An 18,278-nucleotide genomic window follows, 5' to 3' on the forward strand; every position below is an offset into this window, starting at 1 on the left:
TACCTCATCCCATTCACTTGCACTGATGGGGAATTGCATTGGCAAAGAGCATTGGGAAATGCCCATTAGTATTGGCCCATAGGACAGGCAATGCACTGTATATAAAGAGTGGCATTGGCTGTTGAGTTCCACTGGTACACGGAGAGCCATCCGAAGCGTAAGAACCACTTCAATATCCCAGCACCACAGGCCTCTGTCACACAGAAGAAGAAAGGTAAGATGTGATATGTGTATCTTTGCATTTGAGTGTAAAATATATATTTGTATCCTCAGAAGAAAGCTGACAGGCTAAAGAAGATATTCTCAGTGCATGTTCTTGTGTAAAATATCCTTGTATCCTGTCAGATTTTTCTTTTGTATTCTTGATTTTTCTTTCGTATTCTTGTTTAAAATGTCCTCAGAAGACATGTGTACCCTTGGCCTTGTGTAAACTATACACACTATACAAACTAACTATACAGATAGAAATAGTATATTTTTCGAGTTTTGTGTAAAATATCCTTGTTCCTTCAACAAAATCTGTTAGCTAAAATACACAATATATTCTATATTTCATCTATTATTATTATATAGCCTGCTATTCATTATTGAGTAAACTATTGCCCTGTGGTTGCTAAGGAAGCCATGGAGCGAGACATCGTAGACATCATTGGAGGCCCTGTCGGCCATCGTCGGAGTGAAGGTGCGCTCCAAAAAGGACGCGTCTAAAGAGCTGCTGACGTCCTACCGGCCCAACCAGCCGCATCCCGACGTCCTGTCCATCACCGACCTCCTCTCGGCCGCCTGGTTTGAAGACGAGTACTGGCAGGATGTGCAGGAGCGCAGGACGGGCACACGCACCCGGCCTGGCGCCCGCAACGACCTTTTCGTCATGGACGACGACTTCTTCGAGCCGCGCTTCGACTGTGACTTCACGCACATGACGGACACGGCCACTTACACCAGGGGCGGTGAAGTCTACAAGCGGCCCTACGGGTGGCGGCGGTTTGCCCTCAAGATTCTGAACAAGTACCCTGATGGCAACGCCTGGCTGGGGCCTGCAGGTAAACAACAACCTCAACAATAACCCCACTTTGCCACAGGGTCTGTATCCAATAACCTGTAGTTGTCAAATTATGGTGGGGTTTTTTCTCAGTTGCTGCTCAAACTTGAAAGGGGCCTAGTTATTTGCATGCAAAGGAACAACTATAAGGCATTTGGTAATGTACCGTACTATCACAGGCCTGTACGGGGTCAGCTCTATGTTCCCACAGCCCATTGGTCCCACGGCCCATTGGTCCCACAGCCTAAATGGTCCCAGCTTATTCCTGCTGCTCCATGTTCCCAGTTTTAAGAAATTATTCAAATATAGGCCCTATGCTCTACAACTCCATGTTCCCACATTTCCAAGTAAACTAAGAGAACCAAGAGGCCTAAAAAATAATGTTAAAAATCTTAGTGATGTGGGACCAATGGGCTGTGGGACCAATGGGCTGTGGGAACATAGACACGCTCCCAGCATGTACTAAGTGTATGTAGCCTAACCAAAGTGACTTACAGTTACTTACTGTACAATACATGTGTAGGTAGAGGTTACAGCCCATGGGTTACAGCCCATGGGGCAATGTGAGGTAAAAATGGTCCACTCAAGGGCACTTCAGCCATTAAGGGCCGTACACACACACGTCGCTACTAGTTACTCGCTCAGCGAATGAGGTCAATAGAATGTCAATGCCAGCAAGACGAGCAGGCGAGTAGGCGAGTACTGTACAAGCAATGCGATGTGGGTGGATCCCGAATTGAACTTCGAGCGAGGCGAGTAAGCGAGTAACCAAATGGAATGCAGAGTTCGGTACTTCTCGCCTGTACATTGGCAGTTAAAGCCGCAGGAACTTTCAGCGAACGTTCCATGAAAGAGTGGTGAGTAGGCAAGCAAGCGAGAAGCTAGTAATGTGTGTGTATGTAGCGTTAGGGTGTCCTTCTGGAGAGCGGGATTTTTCCTGCCTTCAATGGGATTTGAACCTGCAACCTTCGTACCAAGACCAACTCCTCATTAACCATTCTGCCACAGCTGAATGTAATGTAACGCACAGGGAGAGTAAGTCACATCCCTCCTTGGGGCCTGAAGATAGAGTCTCTCTCTCTCTCTCTCTCTCTCTCTCTCTCTCTCTCTCTCTCTCTCTCTCTCTCTCTCTCTCTCTCTCTCTCTCTCTCTCTCTCTCTCTAAGAAGCAGCAGTGTGGCAGATTTTACCACCGCTGTGAGTGATGCAATAACCTAGGTTCCTTGTGCTATTGGATCTGACGCAAATGAATGGCCTGTGCCATACCATGGTCTTCCATTCGCTGCCCCATTACATGGAGAGGCGTGACTTTGACTCCCTGTGCTTTTGCAGGCCACCGGACCGGTTCCGAGCGACCCAAACGAATGGCCCGTGCCCTACCACGGCACCAGCAAGCTGGGCGAAGAGGGCATCACAGACCACTGCGAAATTGAAATGTTACATTTTGTAACTTGTGTTGCTCTTGAAAAGAGATTATTTTTATTACATTACATTACATTACATTACATTACATTGCACTTAGCTGACGCTTTCATTTGTTCAAAACAACTTACAGTTATTAATTTTCAGGGTATTGGTTACAGTCCCTGGAGCAATGTGGGGTTAGGTGCCTTGCTCAAGGGCACTTCAGCCATGGATGAAGATTTAGGCAGAGGTTAAGTTCAAGATTCGAACCTGTAACCCCTAGACTGAAAGACCAACTCTCTAACCACTATGCCACGACTGCCCCATTTTTATCTCAATGGGTCTAGAAATCTAATATATTGCTCTATTGCAGGCCACCGGACCACTTCCGACCCAAACGAGTGGCCCGTGTCCTACCACGGCACCAGCAAGCCGGGTGCGGAGGGCATCATTGGGGGTAACTACATGGCCGGCAGCGGGGCGGCGTACGGCCGCGGCATCTACTCCACTCCCGACATCGTGATCGCTGAGACTCACGGCTACGCCAAGACCTTCACCGCCTCCAACGGCAAGAAATACAAGGTGTGTTGGGCCACCAGTCAACTTTGAACCTTGAAGTAGAGTTGTTAATTGGACTATGAAGTGTTAGTCAACAGTTCTCGACTGTCTTTGAAACGTTGAAGTGAAGTCAATTGGTTCCTCAGTGTTTTAGAGTGGGCCATAAAAGCTAAAGGTGGGATCCCTTTCACTGCCATAGTCGCTATATTTCATTACATGAATTAAAGGTACACTGTGCAGGAAATGGTCAAAAAAGGTACTACAGCTATGCTGCTTATTGAAGCTGGGCTGCCTATTGCCAAATTTGATCTCTTCATGAAAGTTAACTAAATAATAAACAATTATATTCTAGTATGGCCCAAGTACGTACAGTCATTTTTGCAGCTATAAATGGCTATTTCTGGAAATTCAAAATGGCGGACCATGGAGAAGATCCCCCTTTTCATGCAATTTTTCCAGTCGTAATGAATAATTAGAATTTGATGGTGGTGGTAAGTATTCATGAAAAAGGTAACATTTGTGAATGGGTAGCATGCATTCTGAAAATAAACAACTACAAATCTTGCACAGTGTACCTTTAAATTACATTTAGCAGATGGTTTTATTCGACTTAGCCTACAGATGAGGCCATGATCAGTAGCATGCAATGTGGGGGGATACAGAGTACAGAGTGCTGTGTGCAGGCAGGCCAAGCAGGTCTAATGCACACGAGCTGGGTTAGGTGTCACAAAAGACAAGTGACTAATGCCTGTACACTGAGTAGTACCATTGGACACCCCCCCCCCCCACACACACACACACACACACACGCACACATACACACGTGCATGCACACACACACACACACACACACACACACACACACACACACACACACACACACACACACACACACACACACACGCATGCATACACACACACACACACACAACCACACATGTTCAAAGGATGGATAAGTAAACAGCTATACCAAACTATAAGAAAGTAGCCCTGATAAAAAAGGTCGTAATATATTAATTTAGGTTCTCAACAGTCAGTCCCGTAGTCAGCATTGTGGTAGCGGGGGATCTTTTTCTCCCGAAAGTGGACTTCATTTGGGCTCCCTACTCCAATGTCCCCCAAATACAGCTATTTTCATTGTTGGCCCAGTGTCGGCCCAGTGTCTGTTTTGGACCAGCTTTCTCAAGGCTGGACTCGGGCAAATGACAACAACCATTTTTAATTCCCTTACTTTTTTTAACAGGCAAACGTTTACTATTTTACTTCAAAGGCTTATTTTAGTGAGGGGGATGAAATGGCCTTCCAGTCAAAGTGGGGATGCAACGTAGTTGGGGGGTTCGAGTGGGGGTGGGGGACGGGAGGGGGGGTTCGAATGAACCCCTCGAACCCCCCCTGGCTACGGGCCTGACAGTCCTGTAAATTCTAAAGTCTTACAGCCTGGTGGTATAGGCTGTTGGCCAGTCTTTTAGTTTGGCTCTGAAGGGACCTGTACCTTTGAACAAGTGATAGGCCGTGATGATGGCTGTCGGGCAGGATGTTCTGCACTCTCCGTACACAGCGCGTGGTGTAGATGGTGCTGATCTATTAGCCTGACAGGCCAGACTATCCATTATGAATGACTTCATAATCCACAAATGGTCTGATTACACTTCTCTGGGGAGAGATTTCAGTCGGTTTTCAGATGACCGGTAGTACCGGCCAATAAGCGAACGCACTTGGGAGCATAATAACATACGTCATGACCGTCAACTGTCAGCGATTGGTCAGAGCTAATTTCAAACCAGAGCTGAGCTCATTCCTCCCGCCCAAGTGCTCCAGGGCACCGAGGACTCAGACCTAATATGAATTACGAAGTAATTAATGTGGTCTGGTAAAACCAAGCTACAAATGTAGGCCTTTATGTCTAGTACCCTCTAGTTTAGATATGTCAAACATAAGGCCCGGAGGGCGGCTGTACCTGGGCCAGATGGTTCAATCTGGCCCAAGACTTATAGCGGAAAAAAATATTCCAATAAGTCAAAATAAGACATAAATCTCCAGCCCATTACAACATTTGCTGCAGTTTTCTGAGATGCCAGGTTTTCAATGGAAAATTGAGGGCAAATGTCTACGATGTTCGCCATTTACAGTCAATGCTCCTCATATCCCTCCTTATATCCCTGCTGTCCTCCACCTGGAGATGACGGACAATCAGGATGTGATATTGATATGCGGCCCCCTTGTGGACTGTCAATCATGATGTGATATTGATATACTGCACCCTTGTTGACGGACAATCATGATGTGATTCCAATATAAAATGTGCTATATTTTCCAATGACAGGTCTGGCCCACTTGGGATCAAATAGACTGTATGTGGACCCTGAACTAAAATGAATTGCACACCCCTGCTCTAGTTTATCCTGTACAATTTGAGAGAGTTCTTAATTGTATTGATATACTGCCCCCTTGTGGACTGTTCAAAAGACTGCACCATTACAATACCCTGAGCAAATGTGTAGATAGAAAGCATTTTGAATATCCATTGGAAGGGCCAATGGCGCACACATCAAGTAAGATATCAAAGCATTATTGAGTTTGGTTTATGAAATTTTATTATTTTAAAAGTAGGTAGTTGTTTTTTGTTGTTGTTTTGCTTTTTATTTTATTTTTTTCTTGGTTTTTGTGGTTGGTGTTGATATTTTTTATTTTTTATGTGTGTGTGTGTGTGTGTGTGTGTGTGTGTGTGTGTGTGTGTGTGTGTGTGTGTGTGTGTGTGTGTGTGTGTGTGTGTGTGTGTGTGTGTGTGTGTGTGTGTGTGTGTGTGTGTGTGTGTGTGTGTGTGTGTGTGTGTGCGCGGATGCTGGTGTTTAGTTTTGTCCAAATCGGAGTCGCTTCCTCATCCAACTCAGTACGGACTTTTTCTTCTTTTTCTTTTTCTGCTCCCCCTCGAGACCTCCAGGCAGCTGCTCACTGGGTCCATCAGATGTTTCCGATTCCATGTCATTCTCAGTTGGCACTGCAATGCCAGCTGCTCTGCATTCCCCTCTTTGGGTGTCTGTCTCCATGTCTTTGGGCTTACAATTTTCTAGAGAGGCCGCTGCACTCTGTCCTCTTCGCTCCATGTCATTGCTTGGGCATGAACGGTCTTCGGCTGGCCTTGAGTTTCCAGTGCTTTTATGCCCTTCTCTTTTTGCGTCTATTCCTATGTCATTTTCAGGCCCACAGTTTTCCACGTGACTACCGGACACCATTATCTCTTGGCCGTGTCTCTCCTCCTCTCTCACATAAATGATTTCCAGGTGCTCAGAGTTCACACCGGCAGACTGGCCTCCTGTAGGCATGCTGGCCTCCTCCATTGTTGCTACTGTTTTTGGTTGGTCATTTGGTGTGCCTTCTGCCGTTCTCTCCATTTCCTCTGTTGTCATTCTCTCCTGCTCCACTTTTCTGTGTGCTGCTATTTCATCACGTTGTCTCTCCATCTCTATGATTTTCGTCATCATGTTTTCTGTCAATTTCTCCAGCTGGCCAATCCGTCTTTCTTGTTCCTCGCTGTGTCTCTCTGAGACTCTCTGGGCCTCAACTTTCTCTTTCATCATGTTTTCTGTCAATTTCTCCAGCTGGCCAATCCGTCGTTCTTGTTCCTCGCTGTGTCTCTCTGAGATTCTCTGGGCCTCAACTTTCTCTTTCTGTATCTCCAAGTACATCCTCTCAAGGTCATATATCCTTCTCTGTTGATCTTCTATGGTGGACTGGGCCAGTGTCAGCTCTCTAACTGTTTCTTCCCTCCTCTCTGCAGGGATGCTGTATTCTTCTGCCCTTCTCTCATGATTCTGTCTATCTTGCTCTGCCCCAGCTCCAAGTGACTTGAATGGATTTGTCTCCACCTCCACCTCCACCTCCACCTCTGGTGTCTCCTGCTTTGTTGTGACATCTTGAGAACACATACTGCTTGCTCCTGCAATTGTGTCTTGCTTCTGTGTCAATCTCTCGGCCATCTCCCATGTGCTATCTCTCTGCCAAGCATCTGCCAACATGCTTTCTGCTAGCTCCTCTTTCATCTTCTCCATCTCCTCTTTATTCTCTCCATTCAGTCTGTGGAGGGTCATGCATGTTTCTATTTTCTGGAAATGTACCCTATTGTTCTCTACCTTCTGCCATTCCAGTGCTCTCTCAAGCTCTCCTCGAAGCCACACTTGTCCTGCTCCCTGCTCTGAGTTAACTGTCAGAGGGTCGCTGTCTCTCTCATTGGATGTGTCACTCTCACTAGATGTCTCACTCATTGTCTCCTGCTCATTTGCCTGTCTCACAGCCTCCATTGCTGTTCCATCCACTTCACCCCGTTCCATTTCATTTTCTTCTTTCATCCGTTCAACTTTGTGATCCTTTGCTTCTGTTGCATGTTCTGCCCCTTCTTCTGCGTGGCCCATTGCTGTTTTTTCTTCTACTTTCTTTTTCATCCCCTCCTCTGTGTTTTCTTCCTTTCCATTCAGTCGATCCACATCCATCCACTTGTTCTGGATCTCTCTTTGTCTCTCCGTGTCTTCACTCGTTCCTAATACATTTCCTTGTTCAATCAGTCCTTTTTTCCCCCTTTTTCGTTGTTTCTTTTTATTGTGTTGTTTTTCCTTCGGCGCTTCTCTCTCCAAGTCCACACTCAATTTCTTCTCCTGACTTTGGTTTGCTATTTCCAGTTCTCTTTCAAACAATGCTTCAAGCGTTCCATGCATCCTCTCAAGGTCATCTATCCTTCTCTGTTGATCTTCTATGGTGGACTGGGCCAGTGTCAGCTCTCTAACTGTTTCGTCCCTCCTCTCTGCAGGGATGCTGTATTCTTCTTCTGCCCTTCTCTCATGATTCTGTCTATCTTGTTCTGCCCCAGCTCCAAGTGACTTGAATGGATTTGTCTCCACCTCCACCTCTGGTGTCTCCTGCTTTGTTGTGTCATCTTTCTGAGAACACATACTGCTTGTTCCTGCAATTGTGTCTTGCTCCTGTGTCAATCTCTCTGCCATCTCCCATGTGCTATCTCTCTGCCAAGCATCTGCCAACATCATTTCTGCTAGTTCCTCTGTCATCTTCTCCATTTCCTCTTTATTCTCTCCATTCAGTCTGTGGAGGGTCATGCATGTTGTTATTTTCTGAATCTGTATCCTATTGTTTTCTATCTTCTGTCGCTCCAGTGCTCTCTCGAGTTCTCCTCGAAGCCACACTTGTCCTGCTCCCTGCTCTGAGTTAACTGTCAGAGGGTCGCTGTCTCTCTCACTGGATGTGTCACTCTCACTGGATGTCTCACTCATTCTCTCCTGCTCATTTGCCTGTCTCACGGCCTCCATTGCTGTTCCTTCCACTTCACCCCGTACCATTCCATTTTCTTCCTTTATCAATTCAACTATCTGGTCGTTTGGTTCTGTTCTGTTCTGTATTTCTTTTTGTCTCTCCGTTTCTTCACTCGTTCCTAAAACATTTCCTTGTTCCATCAGTCCATTTCTCCTTCTTTTTCTCTGTTTCTTTTTATTGTGTTGTTTTTCCTTTGGCTCTTCTCTCTCCAAGTCCACACTCAATTTCTTCTCCTGACTTTGGTTTGCTATTTCCAGTTCTCTTTCAAACAATGCTTCAAGCGCTCCATGCATCCTCTCAAGGTCATCTATCATTCTCTGTTGATCTTCTATGGTGGACTGGGTCAGTGTCAGCTCTCTAAGTGTTTCTTCCCTCCTCTCTGCAGGGATGCTGTATTCTTCCTCTGCCTTGCTTTCATGACTCTGTCTATCTTGTTCTGCCCCAGCTCCAAGTGACTTGAATGGATTTGTCTCCACCTCTGGTGTCTCCTGCTTTGTTGTGACATCTTGAGAACATATACTGCTTGTTCCTGCAATCGTGTCTTGCTCCTGTGCCAATCTCTCTGCCATCTCCCATGTGCTATCTCTCTGCCAATCATCTGCCAACATCCTTTCTGCTAGTTCCTCTTTCATCTTCTCCATCTCCTCTTTATTCTCTCCATTCAGTCTGTGGAAGGTCATGCATGTTGTTATTTTCTGAATCTGTATCCTATTGTTCGCTAACTTCTGCCGCTCCAGTGCTCTCTCAAGTTCTCCTTGAAGCCACGCTTGTCCTGCTCCCTGCTCTGAGTTAACTGTCAGAGGGTCGCTGTCTCTCTCATTAGATGTGTCACTCTCACTGGATGTCTCACTCATTCTTTCCTGCTCATTTGCCTGTCTCACGGCCTCCATTGCTGTTCCTTCCTCTTCACCCCGTTCCATTCCGTTTTCTTCTTTCATCCGTTCAACTTTGTGATCCTTCGCTTCTGTTGCATGTTCTGCCCCTTCTTCACTCGTTCCTAATACCTTTCTTTGTTCCATCACTCCTTTTTTCCTTCTTTTTCTTCGCTTCTTTTTATTGAGTTGTTTCTCCACACTCAATTTCTTCTCTTGATTTTGGTTTGCAATTTCAAGTTCTCTTTCTAACCATGCTTGAAACGCTCCCTTCTCCAAAGAGGACCTTTTTCAGAAAGAGTATGTGTCAGTACAGCTCACCAGATTTCTATTACAAAGCTGATTCCATACACAATATATAACTGAATAGATGACTTACTGTGGCAATGTGTCCTGTCTTGAGGGGGGACAAGACTGGCCCTGGGACAGCTGTGTGACACCCGAAGTGTCCTGGTCCCCAGCCAGAATGTCTTTCTTCATGGCTTCCATGCGCTATTTCATAATGGAATTCATTTCTGTCAGAGAAAGGTTCATTTAGTATCTTTGGTTTTACATGTTTCTATTGTGACATCATAACATTTATAAAGACAAATTAAGAGACTATCTACACGGCCATGTAATGCTATTCAGGCTATTAGTCTGAATTAGCTGCACATTATGATGTCATGTTCCAATTGCTATGTCATAAGAAAGGTATCTTGTTTCCATGGTTACAGGATTCTGCATGCATGCATGGCACTGTGAATGACATTTTTGTCTGGCAGCTGAATCCACAGACTTTGTGTATCATTATGATGTCATCCAAGGTGACAGCAATATCAGATATTCTTTAAGTATATCTTATCTACTCTCTCTGGCAATATTGTCCAATGAAATGTATAATTTCTCCAACCATTAAATACAATTTTGATAGCCCCTATTGGAACCCAACACCTCCAGCCCCACATATAGGCCTACATACATGTAACAGTAAGTATCCCTCTCACCTCACCCCAACTAACACATACACTTTTTGCCAGCAGCATACTACTGTAGTATTTTGTCAGCAAATACTACAGTCCCCCATCTACCACAGTACTTTCCTCCATTCCTGTTTGCCAATAGTATCAAATGTTCTTCATATATGCCGACACAGCTATCCCCCATCACTACCCCCGTCAGCAGCAGCCTATCCCTTAGCCCCAACACTCATGTGCCCTTACACCAATCCAATCTCAACCGTGCTCCCCATCTAACACATAAAACATAAACAAATACACAAAAACACCCAGGTTTTCCAAAGAATAGTTGTATGTTTTTTCACAATTGCTTAGAGCTGTACATTATGTAGTCCTACTCATTTGTGAAAACTAAGTGGAAGTGGAACATTTGTGGAAGCTAAGCTGGTGAACTATTTATCAGAAAAATAATCAATCAAAATAATCAATCAAATAATCAATGATTAATGAAATTCATTTAAACAACTCACCTCTTTGTCTTTCTGCTGCTGTCTGCTGCTGAGTAGAATGACTTGTGAGTCTCTGGGGTACTCGTGCTTATGATGTCAAAAATGGAACTTTTGCCCATTGTGACATCACTACAGACATTGGCATTGAGCACCTGGGGCCCTCTCCAAGTGGGTTTATTTGCCTTATTTTCTGCCCTGTATTTGCCCTTGAGAAGCCTTATGTTCAGGCAAAAAAATACTTAGGATTCCTTTAAATGAAGAGATGCATGATGGGGTAGAGCAGAGAGTATGTAAACTGAAGTGGTCACTGTCAAGTGAACTTCGGAGAATCTAAATAATAAGTAGTTTTTGCCACTAACCAAGAACACTCAGGAATAGTTGTATGAGACTGTCAGGAATAATTGTATGAGACGCAAGAACTGCTGTATATTTTTTTTAATTGCTTACAGCTGTAAGTAAAGGCCTACTCATTTCTGTCAAAAGGAAGTCCTTCAGCAGCATGAAGCTCTGGTGAACTATTTCTCAGAAAAACAATCAATCAACCAATGATTAACACACACACACACACACACACACACACACACACACACACACACACACACACACACACACACACACACACACACACACACACACACACACACACACACACACACACACACACACACACACACAAACCGATGATTGAAGACTATGGCCTCAACAGTGGAATGGCTCACCAGCCATCATCACACTGTTTTATTTGTATGGAGAGTTATTCGTATATGGTGTGACTGTAGCACATCAGCTGAGCTCACTGCTCATTCAAAGCAATGACCAAATGTATTAGTATTCACAAGTTCATTGTCATTGTCAAAAAAGGCAACAAAATTGTGTTTGGGGTACAATACTTAGTAGCAGCAGGTTTTCAAGTAAAGTGCACAAGAGGTAAAAGTGATACCAGTGCTTGACCTCCCCGTCCCCCCCTCCAACCCACTTAAAATGCCACAAAGATTATTAAGTGCCATAATGCTTATCACATATAATGCAATGTGATTAGAATTTAAGCAACATTTTGAGTTCTTGCTATGATGTCCCAGGCACTCTGTGAGATTTTGGGACACAGAGTTCTATGGGAGCAAGAGAATGTTCAAGTAAAATTCTAGAAAAGGTGGGGAAATCCTTAGTCCTCAAAGGGTTAACTTTCACTTTCGCTTTTCACTTTGAAGGTGTGCCTTCAGAACCGCATCAACCCCAGCGTGAGGAAGATCACCGCCTACCCGGACTACTGGCTGGTTCCCGTGCCCGCTGGCACCCCCCCTGACCAGGAGAGAAAGATCGTCATGGGCGCCATACGGCCTTATAGCCTGCTGCTGAAGGAGGCATAATAATGTCAACTGCCAACATTAGCATGAACAAAAATAGCATTAGCAATGTAGTCGTCAAAGGTAATTAATAGCTGGTTCTCAATAGATAATAATGATGGTCATGGTTAATTAGGATGGTCATTGGCAATTAGTAATGGTTTGGTAATAATGATGATCATGGTTAATAATGAGCAATAATAACGATAATGCGGAATTGGGCCCAGGGATCAATGCCAACAAGGTTCCTACTGTAGACTAAAAAATGCAGAGAATGCCTGCACATCAGTAATTCAGATACTTGACCAAACAGATGAGAACTTAAAAGAAATAATAAAAGTCTTCATCACTAATCTGATCAATGCTCGCAACAGTTTAATAGCACAATTTTCAGACCCTCGTGGTTGTATTTTAGGACTAAGAGTCCGAAAAGTTGTGCTATTAAACTTTTGGGAGCATGTTGTGGGAGTATGTTGTGGACCTTTATTATATATTTTCCAAACAGACCAAACTAGACTAACAATTCAGCAACAATGTATTACCTGTAGTCATGTATATTAAAATAAATGTTTTTGCTATTGGTTGAAGTTGCAGAATTTGCAATGCTTCATAAGTCAACCCTTATGTGTGAATTAGCAGCCGGCTTACTTGCAGACAGGCATTGTATTGATGTTTTGGGGGCGTGATGTTATATGGTGGTGGAGAGAATAAACTGATGAGAAGTATAAATGTGTGTATTTGTTGAATGTGATACCTATCAATACAAGTATATCAATACAAATGCACCGTAGCCTACTTCATGGCAAGTAATTCCCATTTTGATATGGCATAGTGATAAACGCAGACTGGTGCTACAGCTGGAGTTATTATATGAAATGAACTTTATTTATGATGGCAGAATAATTTGCATGACAACTGATCTCATCATCTACACGTACTACATAACGGTGATTGTTATCATGGTTGGATTAGTTTTGTTTCTGAACGTCTGTACATTAATGTCTAGTTTCCAACACATATTATTAAAGAGTAGGCTACTCCTTAATGATCTGCAACACACCAACATCATTTATAGCAAACACTCTAGGCATACTCTACCCCGGCTCCCAACACCCAGAAAACACACTGCTCATTCTATTCCGTCACCAGATTGGACATAGTATCAGAAACTGTCCCAACACACTGCCTGATCCCAGAAACATGACTTCTAGATGAAAAATAGGCCTATGTAGAAAGGGAGAAAAACAGTCCTGTTATCGATTCCTAGATACATGATTATCTAAATTTAAACAAATACAAGGAGAATGTACCAGCAGAATACCAGCAGAAGTCAACTGCATTCTTCTCCATCGATCCAAAAAGTCACATTACGATTAGATTAGATTCGATTGAAAACAAGAGCAGTTTACTGTAGAAGGATTTCAAACAACAGCTATCACCAACACAAGAGGAAAACAAAGAGTGTCCACAAATGTAAAAATCGGACTTCAGGGCAGCATTTTGATCAATAAAATAGAATACTAATAGCAATAGAATACTATAGCATTCAAATTTTTTTTAAATCATCTGACTTCAGCATTGTGATGAGGGAATTTTTTCTTCACTCCTCCTTGCGAATCTTTTTAAACAAGATACCATAGGGACGAATGGCCTTGTCTACAATTTTCCTTTCATCCTTTGCAGACATTCCACTGGGCACAGGGATCAGCCAGTACCCATTCTCTTCATTACAGACCTTTCGGTATTTGGGATTGATTCGGCTCTGCAATGCAACCTTGTAGGTCTTTCCAGACTTCCTTGATGTGAATGTCTTGGCATATCCATCTCTCTCTGCCACATCAATGTCAGGCGTGCAGTACACCCCTCTTCCGTATACATCACCAGGCCCTGCTTTGAACCCCACATGCATGATGCCCTTCGCTCCGTCAAAGCTGGTTCCATGGTAAGCAACGGGCCACTCTCCCTGGGATGATTCGCTCCTCCATCCGTCGTCACCCAGCCACTCGTTCCCATCCTTGTACTTCCCCCACACCTTCAGAGCAATGCGGTTCCAGCCGATGGGCCGCTTGTAAGACTCACCACCGCGTTCACACTCCGAATCTGAATCGGTCATGTCTCTGAAGTCGAAATCATATCCGGGATCGAAGAATTCCTCTTCATCAACGCAGAAATCTTGTCGGTGGGCAACCTTAGAAATGTCTTCGGAATCCTCTTCGGAATCCTCTTCGGAATCCTCTTTGGAATCCTCTTCGGAAACCTCCCGGAAACCTTTTCCTGCGACCCCTGAGACCACTGCTCCAATGTTGTGGTAACCAAATGCAGTGGATGTAAACTGGGTCACACATAAATTTGGCGAAAGCTGTTCCCCAGCACTAGAGACTAGGAGTCCTAGGAAAGTAGAGAGACCCTCCAACACCACATATCTGTCCATGGTCAATCTGTTGAGCTGAAGATCTCACCAAGGAACTCAGCTCCATCTGATGCTTTATATAGACAAACTGTCGGCCCGCCCTGGATCCACAGTACATGCCTGGTCAGCGCTGCTAGAGACACAATCAAGTGTCTACCATGGCTTCTAATTAACAGCAGCCTTTTCACTTTTTTAGCCAGAAATGATTATCTGATAAAATAGGACTCTTTGTTTTGTGTATGGATGAAGGAGCTTGGTTATAGGATAAGACATTAGGAATATGCTTCATGTGACCCACTGTGTGTGTGTGTGTGTGTGTGTGTGTGTGTGTGTGTGTGTGTGTGTGTGTGTGTGTGTGTGTGTGTGTGTGTGTGTGTGTGTGTGTGTGTGTGTGTGTGTGTTTAACCTTTGGCACCAGAGCCCAGGGCACAAGGCATGTTGATTAGATCACTTGCTTATAGTGCATAATTACACTGATTGAATCAGATTAGATTAGATTAGATTAGATGCCTTTATTGTCCCCAAGGGGATATTTGTTTTCACCACCATCAAACAAGTTTACAGCCAAACATAAAGACAAAAAACAAAACCACATACTCAATAGAGTACACAAGGACAAACATCAAGACATCAAGTTCAATATGCATTCATACACAAATCCAGTCAATAGAACACATAGGCTTACTCTCAACACACACATACACACACATACACACACACACACACACACACACACACACACACACACACACACACACACACACACACACACACACACACACACACACACACACACACACACACACACACACGCATACTTCAACACATATACTAACCATAGACAACATAAGCACTTTACTCACACTTACCAACAATCACATATTACAGCTCCAGGCCTTTTCATTAGAATAGCATGAAAAAGTTGATTTATTTCCATAATTCCATCAATAATGTTGTGCAGTTGTGTTATGTTGTGTTATGCAGTGGTTCTTAACCTGGGGTGCGGGCACCCCCTGGGGGTGCGGCAGACATTATAGGCAGAATGTTGTTTGTGTTGAGGTTGTGACCAAAATTCTGCTTGGAAACATAATTAGGCCAAACCTAAACCAAATTGAAACATGTTTTGGTCCCCATTTAAAGTCATTAAGGTTTTCATTAATATCTCAGGCAAAAATCATTGTAATACATTACTAAAATCCTTTTTTAGTGCTTGTACACGTTATACATGTTGGGTTGGGGGTGCACGGCTAGTCTTGTGAACAGGTAAGGGGGTGCGCTGAGAGAAAAAGGTTAAGAACCACTGGCCTACAGTATATACGGTGGTAACCTTTAAAAAAACACAATGATTTGTACTCTTTTAAAGGATTCAAACCTATAATGAGATGTAATAAAACAAATCTTGAGTCTTGAATCTTGAAAGACAAGTGTGTGTGTGTGTGTGTGTGTGTGTGTGTGTGTGTGTGTGTGTGTGTGTGTGTGTGTGTGTGTGTGTGCGTGCGTGCGTGCGTGCGTGCGTGCGTGCGTGCGTGCGTGCGTGCGTGTGTGTGTGTGTGTTTAACCTTTGGCACCAGGGCACAAGGCATGTTGATTGGATCACTTGCTTATAGTGTCACAATAGCACTGATTGAATCTATTGTCGTATTGATGGGGTGTTACTATGTCCAAAGATTTTCAATATGGTCAGCATAGATAAAGTGTAGTCCCCCTTAACCTACAGGAGCTCTTTGAGCAGGCCACTATCAGACAGGCGAATGTCCCACCCTATAGGCTACCTGTTATTACTTCTCTTAATATTTATGGAATGAAGGCAATCTAGTTATTTATTATAAAGAGATTGTGGTTTTGGTTTGGAGGAGGGGTATTGGGTAAGTGTGTGTATGTGTGTGTGGGGTGACAGGGTGGGTGATATGAGAGGGGAGGGATGGACTTGACTGGACAGGGGCAGTAGGTTAGCACATCCAATGTTTCTGAACAAGCAACATAAGTTTTACATTTGTCTGTTCTGTTTGTTGGTCGTGTCCTCTTGCATGTTATGGTGCTGCAACCTTCCAGTCTCCCATCACACGGTCCATCCCTTGTCGTGGGGTGGTGGCTTGAGTGCCTCCGTGACCCTGAGAGCTATACCAGCGGGTGCAAAAGCACCTAGTAGGGACTCCCAAGCTGGACAGGTCAAAGGGTAGAGGTGAGACAAATTGGACCACCTCGCCCAGAGGTTAAATGGGTTGGCGTAGGGCCAACAACCCTATCCGTCAAAAAACATGTTACAGAAGCATCAACGACAATTCAAAACCAACACGGCCTGGGCGAGGAAGGGCTTCCACATAGGAGGTTTATGACGCAGGGCAGTGAAAGCCGAGAGGAAGCTGCAAGGCCGACCCCCCTCCTAACCCCCAGGACATACACCAACATCGCTACATGGAATGTCAGGACCATGTACGAAACAGGCAAGACAGCACAGGTAGCACAGGAGATGAGGAGCTACAACATCTCTCTTCTGGGGCTGTGTGAGACAAGGTGGCTGCAGACAGGGCAGCTACGACTGACATCAGGAGAGACGGTGTTGTACTCTGGCCATACCGAAGACGGTGCACCTCACACAGAAGGGGTGGCTCTGATGCTGGCTCCAGAGGCACAGCGTTCTCTCATTGGCTGGGAACCAGTGAGCCCACGAATCATCACTGCCAGGTTTGCCACCAAGAAGAAAAACATCAAAGTGAATATCATCCAATGCTATGCCCCAACAAACGACGCAGAAGAGGAAAAGAAAGCTGAATTCTATGAACATCTACAATATGTGATAGATAGACAGAAAGGAAAGGATATCACCATTCTCATGGGTGATTTCAATGCTAAGATTGGAGATGACAACACCGGCTATGAAGACATCATGGGCGTGCATGGGCTGGGGAAGATGAATGAAAATGGAGAACGATTTGCAGACCTGTGCTCACTTAACCAACTCGTAATCGGAGGCAGTATCTTCCCCCACAAAAGGATTCACAAGGCCACATGGAGATCTCCGGACCACATCACAGAGAACCAAATAGACCACATTTGCATCAGCAGAAAGTTCAGGAGATCATGCCAAGATGTGCGGGTCAAGAGAGGGGCAGATGTGGCCTCAGACCATCACCTCTTGCTAATGACGGCAAAGCTAAGACTGAAAAAGCACTCCACGACTCCTAGTGGAAGAACAAGATACAACGTGGGACTTCTTAGGAACAAAGACGTACAGAAAACATTCCAGATCACCCTTACCAACAGATACCAGCAACTACAGGAGCATGAAGAAGACATAGACACGGACATAGAGACAAGATGGCAGCACACAAAAAAGTTGTGGAAGGACACCTGTGAAGAAGTACTGGGAAAAAAGGAGAAAAAACACAAGGAATGGCTCTCCATAGAAACACAACAGAAACTGAAAGAAAGAAAGGAGAAGAAAGACCAATTGAATAAAAGTACAACAAGATCTGCAAAAGTAAGGGCACAAAACAACTACACACAAGTCAATAAAGAGGTGAAGAGAAGTATTAGGAGGGACAAAAGGGATCATGTAGACAATCTGGCCAAACAAGCAGAAATGGCAGCATGCCACGGCAACATGAAAGACCTCTACATGATCACTAAAAAGCTGGCAGGCAAATTTCAACAGACAGACAAACCAGTAAAGGACAAGCACGGAAACACACTCACAACATATGAAGATCAGCGGAGAAGATGGGCGGAACACTTTGCTGAACTTCTGAACCAACCTAGTCCAGCCGACCCACCAGACATTAGACCAGCGGAGACAGCACTGCCAATAAACTCCCATAAGCCCAGCAAAGCGGAGATCAAGAAAGCAATCATGTCCATGAAGGATGGAAAATCTCCAGGACCAG

General features: G+C 44.4%; 3 protein-coding genes across 4 annotated transcripts; 1 reads left to right on the forward strand and 2 right to left on the reverse strand.

The window, feature by feature from the left end:
* Window positions 1-649: 649 nt before the first annotated feature.
* On the forward strand, window positions 650-12,713 carry LOC134459527 (uncharacterized; the record flags this gene model as incomplete). The annotated part of the gene is made up of 3 exons (XM_063211890.1): window positions 650-1,043; window positions 2,819-3,027; window positions 11,850-12,713. Coding segments are annotated over 3 exons (762 nt in total), but the record flags the coding sequence as incomplete, so codon positions are not given.
* Window positions 5,770-11,050, reverse strand: LOC134459703 (trichohyalin-like). 2 transcript variants are annotated; one of them, XM_063212096.1, is made up of 3 exons: window positions 10,663-11,050; window positions 9,574-9,686; window positions 5,770-9,480 (listed from the first exon to the last, which is right to left on the reverse strand). In XM_063212096.1, exons 2-3 carry the CDS (start codon window positions 9,681-9,683, stop codon window positions 5,853-5,855), a joined length of 3,738 nt encoding a protein of 1,245 aa, XP_063068166.1. In that variant the 5' UTR covers window positions 9,684-9,686; window positions 10,663-11,050; the 3' UTR covers window positions 5,770-5,852. The 2 variants fall into 2 exon arrangements, with proteins under 2 accessions (XP_063068166.1, XP_063068165.1); XM_063212095.1 differs by having other exon boundaries at window positions 9,574-9,709.
* Window positions 12,714-12,800: 87 nt separating the features above from the next.
* On the reverse strand, window positions 12,801-14,659 carry LOC134459705 (uncharacterized). Its single transcript, XM_063212097.1, has one exon. The coding sequence runs from the start codon at window positions 14,413-14,415 to the stop codon at window positions 13,585-13,587; it is 831 nt and encodes a 276-aa protein (XP_063068167.1). The 5' UTR covers window positions 14,416-14,659; the 3' UTR covers window positions 12,801-13,584.
* Window positions 14,660-18,278: the final 3,619 nt, after the last annotated feature.

The sequence above is a fragment of the Engraulis encrasicolus genome, chromosome 12 (genome assembly GCF_034702125.1).
Source record: "Engraulis encrasicolus isolate BLACKSEA-1 chromosome 12, IST_EnEncr_1.0, whole genome shotgun sequence".
In the NCBI taxonomy this organism is placed as follows: domain Eukaryota; kingdom Metazoa; phylum Chordata; class Actinopteri; order Clupeiformes; family Engraulidae; genus Engraulis; species Engraulis encrasicolus.